Source organism: Heterodontus francisci, chromosome 25, assembly GCF_036365525.1.
Source record: "Heterodontus francisci isolate sHetFra1 chromosome 25, sHetFra1.hap1, whole genome shotgun sequence".
Lineage (NCBI taxonomy): Eukaryota > Metazoa > Chordata > Chondrichthyes > Heterodontiformes > Heterodontidae > Heterodontus > Heterodontus francisci.
The window spans coordinates 23,103,603-23,113,465 of record NC_090395.1 but is presented as its reverse complement, the minus strand read 5'-3'; the positions used below and the strand labels follow the sequence as shown (position 1 = coordinate 23,113,465).

The window sequence follows — 9,863 nt, the reverse complement described above, 5'->3', positions numbered from 1 at the left end:
TTCAGGTGCCCAGTTCTTTGCCCTGTTTATGTTTCAGTTCCCCCAGTTCTTTGCCCTGTTTATGTTTCAGGTGCCCAGTTCTTTGCCCTGTTTCTGCTTCAGTTCCCCCAGTTCTTTGTCCTGTTTATGTTTCAGGTGCCCAGTTCTTTGCCCTGTTTCTGCTTCAGTTCCCCCTGTTCATTGCCCTGTTTATGTTTCAGGTGCCCAGTTCTTTGCCCTGTTTATGTTTCAGGTGCCCAGTTCTTTGCCCTGTTTATGTTTCAGGTGCCCAGTTCTTTGCCCTGTTTATGCTTCAGTTCCCCCAGTTCTTTGCCCTGTTTATGTTTCAGGTGCCCAGTTCTTTGCCCTGTTTCTGCTTCAGTTCCCCCTGTTCATTGCCCTGTTTATGTTTCAGGTGCCCAGTTCTTTGCCCTGTTTATGTTTCAGGTGCCCAGTTCTTTGCCCTGTTTATGTTTCAGGTGCCCAGTTCTTTGCCCTGTTTATGCTTCAGTTCCCCCAGTTCTTTGTCCTGTTTATGTTTCAGGTGCCCAGTTCTTTGCCCTGTTTCTGCTTCAGTTCCCCCTGTTCATTGCCCTGTTTATGTTTCAGGTGCCCAGTTCTTTGCCCTGTTTATGTTTCAGGTGCCCAGTTCTTTGCCCTGTTTATGTTTCAGGTGCCCAGTTCTTTGCCCTGTTTCTGCTTCAGTTCCCCCTGTTCATTGCCCTGTTTATGTTTCAGGTGGCCAGTTCTTTGCCCTGTTTATGTTTCAGGTGCCCAGTTCTTTGCCCTGTTTATGTTTCAGGTGCCCAGTTCTTTGCCCTGTTTATGCTTCAGTTCCCCCTGTTCATTGCCCTGTTTATGTTTCAGGTGCCCAGTTCTTTGCCCTGTTTATGTTTCAGGTGCCCAGTTCTTTGCCCTGTTTATGTTTCAGGTGCCCAGTTCTTTGCCCTGTTTATGCTTCAGTCCCCCCAGTTCTTTGTCCTGTTTATGTTTCAGGTGCCCAGTTCTTTGCCCTGTTTCTGCTTCAGTTCCCCCTGTTCATTGCCCTGTTTATGTTTCAGGTGCCCAGTTCTTTGCCCTGTTTATGTTTCAGGTGCCCAGTTCTTTGCCCTGTTTATGCTTCAGTTCCCCCAGTTCTTTGCCCTGTTTATGCTTCAGTTCCCCCTGTTCATTGCCCTGTTTATGTTTCAGGTGCCCAGTTCTTTGCCCTGTTTATGTTTCAGGTGCCCAGTTCTTTGCCCTGTTTATGTTTCAGGTGCCCAGTTCTTTGCCCTGTTTATGCTTCAGTTCCCCCAGTTCTTTGCCCTGTTTATGCTTCAGTTCCCCCAGTTCTTTGCCCTGTTTATGCTTCAGTTCCCCCAGTTCATTGCCCTGTTTATGTTTCAGCTGACTAACTCTACCTGTTTGAGTCTCAATGCCGTTCCCTCAGGAAGTGTCCCTCCCTCACACACCTCTTCTTCAGATCCGGTGCTTTCGTTTTTGTTTCCCGGAAGAATTCCGAAGTGGGCGGTGTGCCTGGAGTCGGGGTTTGCGGCTGTTACCCCTCGGCCTCTGCCCAGTGCAGCTTGAATGTGACCAGGTTTTGTCCCGGGTGGTCGGCGAGGCTGCGGAGCGGACGGAGCGGGAAGTCCGCATAACTTTCTTTACTGCCTGAAGTCGCAGAGAGACCATGACAGATTGTGAGACACATCCCCGGCTCAAGGTAAGTGGCGAAGCCAGCGCGAGCTACCTGACCCTCTGTCTCCTGACCCTATGCCCCCTGACCCCCTGTCTCCTGACCCTCTGTCCTCTGACCCCCCTGTCTCCTGACCCCCTGTCCTCTGACCCCCCTGTCTCCTGAACTTCTGACCTTCTGTCTCTGTCCCCAGACCCTCTTGTCTCCTAACCCTCTGTCTCTTGTCTCCTGACCCTCTTGTCCCCTGTCCCTCTGTCTCCTAACCCTCTATCTCCTGACCCTCTGCCCCCTGAACCTCTGACCCTCTGTCTTCTGTTTCCTGACCCTCTGTCTCCTGACCTCTGTCTCCTGCCCCCTGACCCTCTGTCCTCTGTCCCCTGACCTCTCTCCTGAACCCTGACCCTCTGTCCCCTGACCCTCTGTCCCCTGACCCTCTTGTCCCCTGACCCTCTTGTCTCCTGACCCTCTGCCCCCTGAACCTCTGACCCTCTGTCTTCTGTTTCCTGACCCTCTGTCCCCTGACCTCTGTCTCCTGCTCGCTGACCCTCTGTCTCCTGCCCCCTGACCCTCTGTCCTCTGACCCTCTGTCCCCTGACCTCTCTCCTGAACCCTGACCCTCTGTCCCCTGACCCTCTGTCCCCTGACCCTCTTGTCCCCTGACCCTCTTGTCTCCTGACCCTCTGCCCCCTGAACCTCTGACCCTCTGTCTTCTGTTTCCTGACCCTCTGTCCCCTGACCTCTGTCTCCTGCTCGCTGACCCTCTGTCTCCTGCCCCCTGACCCTCTGTCCTCTGACCCTCTGTCCCCTGACCTCTCTCCTGAACTCTGACCCTCTTGTCCCCTGTCTCCTGACCCTCTTGTCCCCTGTCTCCTGACCCTCTTTTCCCCTGACCCTCTTGTCCCCTAACCCTCTATCTCCTGACCCTCTGCCCCCTGAACTTCTGACCCTGAACTTCTGACCCTGTCTTCTGTCCCCTGACTCCTGCCCCCTGACTCCTGCCCCCTGACCCTCTGCCCCCTGAACTTCTGACCCTCTGTCTTCTGTTTCCTGACCTCCTGAACCCTGACCCTCTGTCTCCTGACCCTCTGTCCCCTGTCCCCTGACCCTCTGTCCCCTCACCTCTCTCCTGAACCCTGACCCTCTGTCCCCTGTCCCCTGATCCTCTGTCCCCTGACCTCTCTCCTGAACCCTGACCCTCTGTCTCCTGACCCTCTGTCCCCTGTCTCCTGACCCTCTGTCCCCTCACCTCTCTCCTGAACCCTGACCCTCTGTCCCCTGTCTCCTGACCTGTTCCCTGAGTCCACGGGAGCCGGAGCCCGAGTTAAGCACAGTTGAATCTGAATTAAATGCACAAGGTCACACAAGGAAAGAGTTATCAGGTGTTCGTTATTTCAAACTTTAATCTCACTCCAAGGATCGTTGTCTGCTGTGATTTTAGCCCCTCTGTATTTGAATGGGATATTAAAGTGGAATCGTGCAGTCCAACTGAAACTTGCGGAGGAAAGTCCCGAGCTGAGAGCCGCAGGCTCAGCATCTCTCCTGTGTCAGCCATGCAGCGCAGACAGTGGAAAGGGGGAAGTGGCAGTAAGGGTGTTCAGAGACTCGGTGTAGGAAGTGGCACTTCCTATCTGAGTCGGAACCTACAGCAACAGCTTTCAGAGTGAGTCAGCCCGAGAGAGCTGCAACATCCGTCCCCTGTGTCTGAGCAGGAGCTGGGGCCACAGTCACATTCATCGCCATTCTCATTGCCCACCCCCTTTACACTGAGTGCCCGGGGCTCACCTCTATGTGGCTCTCTGCATTTACCCACATACAGTAGAGTGCAGTTAAAGTGTATACAGGGAGGGACTGAGGTTTCAGAGTTACAGATTCCAACTGCTTTACAAGTTGAGATATTTTCAATAGGACCCGCTGAACATAACGGGGGATTTGATTAATCCCATGAACGTACACGTCCTGAAAGCTCTCCTTGGTCCTATGGCCCCGCAAGATTTCAGTGCCGAGCCTGTTCTGATATTCTGATACTATCGCTTTATCATCGAGCAGGGTCCAGGTTTATTTTTTGCCTACTCTAACCCAGACACAGTGTAACTCCCTCCCTGCAGTCCCCAGTTAGATTATAGATGACTGCCAACAGTTTCTTATACCACTTGTTAGGTGAATAATTCAGAGTTCACTTTGGATGTCACTTGCCAAGACATCATAGCTCAGTGGAAGCGCTCTCCCTTCTCAATTAGAGGTTATTGGTTCAAATGCCACTCCAGAGATTTGCCAACAGACTCCAGGCTGACAGTTCAGTGTGGGCACGGAGAGAACGCTGTACTGTCCTCGGAGCTATATCTTGGGTAATGTGTTAAAGCAATGCCCACCTGCTCTCAGGTGGATGTAAAAAATCCCACAGTCCCATTTGAAGAGGATTTATCACTTAACCAACATCACTAAAATAGCTTATCTGGTCATTGCTATTTGTGGAAGTATGCAAATTGTCTTTTGTTTCCTACATTATAACGCTTCACAAATAGTTGTTGGTTACAAAACCCTTTTGGAGGTCCTGAGGTCATGAAAGCTGCTATACAAATGCAAGTCTTCCCTTCTGTCATGTTGAAGCTGTGGGGCCCACCAGTGATCTAACTGGGATAGGCCCTGTATCACCAGAATCCTCATTATACTGAACAATAGTTGCTGGAATAAAAACAGAAAATGCTGGAAATACTCAGCAGGTCTGGCAGCATCTGTGGAGAGAGAAGCAGAGTTAACGTTTCAGGTCAGTGACCCTTCATCAGAACTGACGAAGAAATGTAATTGGTTTTAAGCAAATAAAGTGGGGGGTGGGGCAAAAGATAACAAAAGGGAAGGTGTTGATAGGACAGAAGGTCACAGAGAATAACTGACCAGAAGGTCATGGAGCAAAGACAAACGGTATGTTAATAGTGTGGTGAAAGACAAAGTGTTAGTACAGAGACGGTGTCAATTGACAGAATAATGAACAGCCCTAGCCAAAAGCACAAACATGAAAAAACAGTGGGCAGGCACATGGTAAAAAAAAAAAATGAATGATGAAACAAACTAAAACAAAATAAAAAGAAAAAAGAAAAAGCAAGAAAAGGGGGGCTGTCATGCTCTGAAATTATTGAACTCAATGTTCAGTCCGGCAGGCTGTAGTGTGCCTAATCGGTAAATGAGATGCTGTTCCTCGAGCTTGCGTTGATGTTCACTGGAACACTGCAGCAATCCCAGGACAGAGATGTGGGCATGAGAGCAGGGGGGAGTGTTGAAATGGCAAGGAACCGGAAGCTCAGGGTCCTGCTTGCGGACAGAGCGGAGATGTTCCGCAAAGCGGTCACCCAGTCTGCGTTTGGTCTCCCCAATGTAGAGGAGAACACATTGTGAGCAGCGGTCACTAAATTGAAAGAAGTACGCATAAATTGCTGCTTCACCTGAAAGGAGTGTTTGGGGCCTTGGATAGTGAGGAGAGAGGAGGTAAATGGGCAGGTATTACACCTCCTGCGATTGCAGGGAAAGGTGCAGTGGGAAGGGAAAGAGGTGTCGGGGGTAATGGAGGAGTGGACCAGGGTGTCTCAGAGGGAACAATCCCTTCAGAATGCTGACAGGGGAGGGTAGGGGAAGATACGTTTGGTAGTGGCATCACGCTGGACATGGCAGAAATGGCAGAGGATAGTTGCTGGATGCTGGATGCAGTTGTGTAATGCAAGTGTGTGTCCCAGAGGCATGTGATCCAGGGTGGGCCCTTGGCTTCTCCAAGTTTGGTTTGATGTACCAATGTGAAGCATAAGAGTGACCACACTACCAAATGGACAGTACACCAAGACAAACTCTGAAGTAAGTCTTCAGTCCCACAAGTGACTAACTCTTACAGAACAAAACCAAGAGTGTATTGTGACCAGTGAGCCAAATGCTAACCCACAGATCTGTAAAATCACCTGTTTACATCTTGTGCTATCAAAGTTAACTAAGCAGAAAATGGTTGGATTCAGTTAATTGGGTAAATGGATAATAAAATTTGGTTTAATGGTGGACTGTACCCCTGAGTCTTGCAAGTGCTGATTACCCCATCATTGTGTGTTGTGATCATCCCACTTCATCCTTCCTCCTCCTCCCTCCCTCCCTCCCCCAATTCTTTCCTCCCAGAGAGACTATTTTTCAATAGGAGCCAAGGTAATATCCACAGACTATTTGACCATGGAGGCCATCACAGGCAAGCATGTCTTATGCCAGTACCCATGCAAGTAATCATTCAATGGGGTCACTGTTTAGTGATCAACAATAATCTTGATCCACAATTTTATTCTCCTCTATAACCTAGAAGGACTGAGGCCAATTGCAGCAGCCTTAAGAAATAAATACTTGCATTTCTATAGCGTCCTTCACAGCCTCATATCATCCCAAAGCGTTTTACAGTCAATTAAGTACTTTTGAAGTAACGTTGTACTTTAGGAAAAGTGGCAGACAATTTGCACACAGCAAGATCCCACAGCAGCAATGAAGTAAATGGCCAAATAATTTGTTTTAGTGATGTTAGTTGAGGGATAAATTTTGGCTACCAACTGAGCCACAACCAGTAGCCTTGCTTCTGCAGGCACTCAAAGGAGTGTTTCAAAAGAGGATCATTTTCACAGGTAACAAAAATCTCCTTTCTTAATACTGTTTTGTGGTGAGTGTGCAGATGGTCACTTGTACTGCTGAGTTCCTTACCTTTTCACTCAGAGGGTGGTGAATCTTTGGAATTCTCTACCCCAGAGGGCTGTGGAAGCTCAATCATTGAGCATGTTCAAGACAGAAATTGATAGACATCTGGAGACTAATGACATCAAGGGATATGGGGATAGTGTGGGAAAGTGGCATTGAGGTAGATGATTAGCCATGATCTAACTGAATGGTGGAGCAGGCTCGACGGGCTGAATGGCCTACTGCTACTCCTATGTTCTCAGTTGTGCTGTTATAGGAAGTGCTAGGCAGAGGCTAGACCTCTCCCATCAAAGAAAGAGGGAATTCAGAAGGAGAGCCATTAGCAAGGTGCTCTTGGGCACTTCTAGTTGGCTGGCTGGAGAGCATCAAATGTGGAAGTCTGCGAATAGGTTAACTGCTTCCCTGCTCAAACGTGGATCCTGAATAATTGTTTATCACAGTATGCTCTGCATTATCGAGGTAAGGGATGTTTCATTCATGCTGCTCCATGGGAGACAGTAGCATGAATTTGGAGCCACCCAGCAAATGCTTATACCTCTACCTCACCACATCAAGAGGATTGTTTCCACTGTGTCCATGTCAGTGTAGGCCAGTGACCTTTGTTCAAAGGTTGTCGGGGTGTCATTGCATTACCACCAACCCTCACCTGACTCAATGTAGGTCAACAGCGAAGAGAGGAATAGGGAGAGAGAGGAGTTGAACACGTGGCTGCAGGAATGGTGTAGGAGGGAGGGTTTTGGTTTCCTGGATAATTGGGGCTCTTTCTGGGGTAGGTGGGACCTCTACAAACAGGATGGTCTTCACCTGAACCAGAGGGGTACCAATATCCTGGGGGGGAGATTTGTTAGTGCTCTTCGGGGGGGTTTAAACTAAATCAGCAGGGGAATGGGAACCTAAATTGTAGTTCCAGTGTACAGGCTGTTGAGAGTAGTGAGGTAGGGGATAAGGTTACAGGGACGCAAGAGGGCACTGGCAAGCAAGAACTTGGTTAAAAGTGTGTCTACTTCAACGCCAGGAGCATCCGGAATAAGGTGGGTGAGCTTGCAGCATGGGTTGGTACCTGGGATCCTGATGTTGTGGCCATTTCAGAGACATGGGTAGAGCAGGGGCAGGAATGGATGTTGCAGGTTCCGGGATTTAGATGTTTCAGTAAGAACAGAGAAGAGGGTAAAAGAGGGGGGGGTGTGGCATTGTTAATCAAGGAAAGTATTACAGCGGCAGAAAGGACGTTTGAGGACTCGTCTACTGAGGTAGTATGGGCCGAGGTTAGAAACAGGAGAGGAGAGGTCACCCTGTTGGGAGTTTTCTATAGACCTCCGAATAGTTCCAGAGATGTAGAGGAAAGGATAGCGAAGATGATTCTCGACAGGTGCGAGAGTAACAGGGTAGTGGTTATGGGGGACTTTAACTTTACAAATATTGACTGGAAATACTATAGTTCGAGTACTTTAGATGGGTCTGTTTTTGTCCAGTGTGTGCAGGAGGGTTTTCTGACACAGTATGTGGACAGGCCAACCAGGGGCGATGCCACATTGGATTTGGTACTGGGTAATGAACCCGGCCAGGTGTTCGATTTGGATGTAGGTGAGCACTTTGGCGATAGTGATCACAATTCGGTTAGGTTTACCTTAGCGATGGGCAGGGACAGGTATATACCGCAGGGCAAGAATTATAGCTGGGGGAAAGGAAATTATGACGCGATTAGGCAAGATTTAGGATGTGTAGGATGGGGAAGGAAACTGCAGGGGATGGGCACAAACGAAATGTGGAGCTTATTCAAGGAGCAGCTAATGCGTGTCCTTGATAAGTATGTACCTGTCAGGCAGGGAGGAAGTTGTCGAGCGAGGGAGCCGTGGTTTACTCAAGAAGTTGAAGCGCTTGTCAAGAGGAAGAGGGCGGCTTATGTTAGGATGAGACGTGAAGGCTCAGTTAGGGCGCTTGAGAGTTACAAGCTAGCCAGGAAGGATCTAAAGGGAGGGCTAAGAAGAGCAAGGAGAGGACACGAGAAGTCATTGGCGGATAGGATCAAAGAAAACCCTAAGGCTTTCTATAGGTATATCAGGAATAAAAGAATGATAAGAGTTAGAACAGGGCCAATCAAGGATAGTAGTGGGAAGTTGTGTGCGGAATCAGAGGAGATAGGGGAAGCGTTAAATGAATATTTTTCGTCAGTATTTACAGTAGAGAAAGAAAATGTTGCCGAGGAGATTACTGAGATACAGCCTACTAGGCTAGATGGGATTGAGATTCACAAGGAGGAGGTGTTAGCAATTTTGGAAAGAGTGAAAATAGATAAGTCCCCTGGGCCAGATGGGATTTATCCTAGGATTCTCTGGGAAGCCAGGGAGGAGATTGCAGAGCCGTTGTTGTTGATCTTTATGTCGTCATTGTCGACAGGAGTAGTGCCGGAGGACTGGAGGATAGCAAATGTTGTCCCCTTGTTCAAGAAGGGGAGTAGAGACAGCCCTGGTAATTATAGACCTGTGAGCCTTACTTCGGTTGTGGGTAAAATATTGGAAAGGGTTATAAGAGATAGGATTTATAATCATCTTGAAAAGAATAAGTTCATTTGCGATAGTCAGCACGGTTTTGTGAAAGGTAGGTCGTGCCTCACAAACCTTATTGAGTTTTTCGAGAAGGTGACCAAACAGGTGGATGAGGGTAAAGCCGTGGATGTGGTGTATATGGATTTCAGTAAGGCGTTTGATAAGGTTCCCCACGGTAGGCTATTGCAGAAAATACGGAAGTATGGGGTTGAAGGTGATTTAGAGCTTTGGATCAGAAATTGGCTAGCTGAAAGAAGACAGAGGGTGGTGGTTGATGGCAAATGTTCATCCTGGAGTTTAGTTACTAGTGGTGTACCGCAAGGTTCTGTTTTGGGGCCACTGCTGTTTGTCATTTTTATAAACGACCTGGATGAGGGTGTAGAAGGGTGGGTTAGTAAATTTGCGGATGACACGAAGGTCGGTGGAGTTGTGGATAGTGTCAAAGGGTGTTGTAGGGTACAGAGGGACATAGATAGGCTGCAGAGCTGGGCTGAGAGATGGCAAATGGAGTTTAATGCGGAGAAGTGTGAGGTGATTCACTTTGGAAGGAGTAACAGCAATGCAGAGTACTGGGCTAATGGGAAGATTCTTGGTAGTGTAGATGAGCAGAGAGATCTTGGTATCCAGGTACATAAATCCCTGAAAGTTGCTACCCAGGTTAATAGGGCTGTTAAGAAGGCATATGGTGTGTTAGCCTTTATTAGTAGGGGGATCGAGTTTCGGAGCCACGAGGTCATGATGCAGCTGTACAAAACTCTGGTGAGGCCGCACCTTGAGTATTGCGTGCAGTTCTGGTCACCGCATTATAGGAAGGATGTGGAAGCTTTGGAAAGGGTGCAGAGGAGATTTACTAGGATGTTGCCTGGTATGGAAGGAAGGTCTTACGAGGAAAGGCTGAGGGACTTGGGGTTGTTTTCGTTAGAGAGAAGGAGGAGGAGAGGTGACTTAATAGAGAC

The 9,863-nt window shown here is 48.6% G+C and overlaps 1 protein-coding gene across 4 annotated transcripts in view; it reads left to right on the top strand.

Moving 5' to 3' along the window:
* Positions 1–1,439: 1,439 nt before the first annotated feature.
* The window catches only part of LOC137384060 (transcription factor ETV7-like), a 112,627-nt gene continuing 104,203 nt past the window's right edge, over positions 1,440–9,863 (top strand). For 2 of the 4 annotated variants that reach the window (XM_068057627.1, XM_068057624.1), the window contains exon 1: positions 1,441–1,681. Coding sequence is in view for 3 of the 4 variants with exons in the window: in XM_068057624.1 (XP_067913725.1) it covers positions 1,649–1,681 (33 nt within the window). In the remaining variant the exon portion in view is untranslated. Of the gene's footprint in view, positions 1,682–9,863 lie in introns of all 4 variants that reach the window. The other 2 variants (XM_068057626.1, XM_068057625.1) reach the window with 2 other exon arrangements.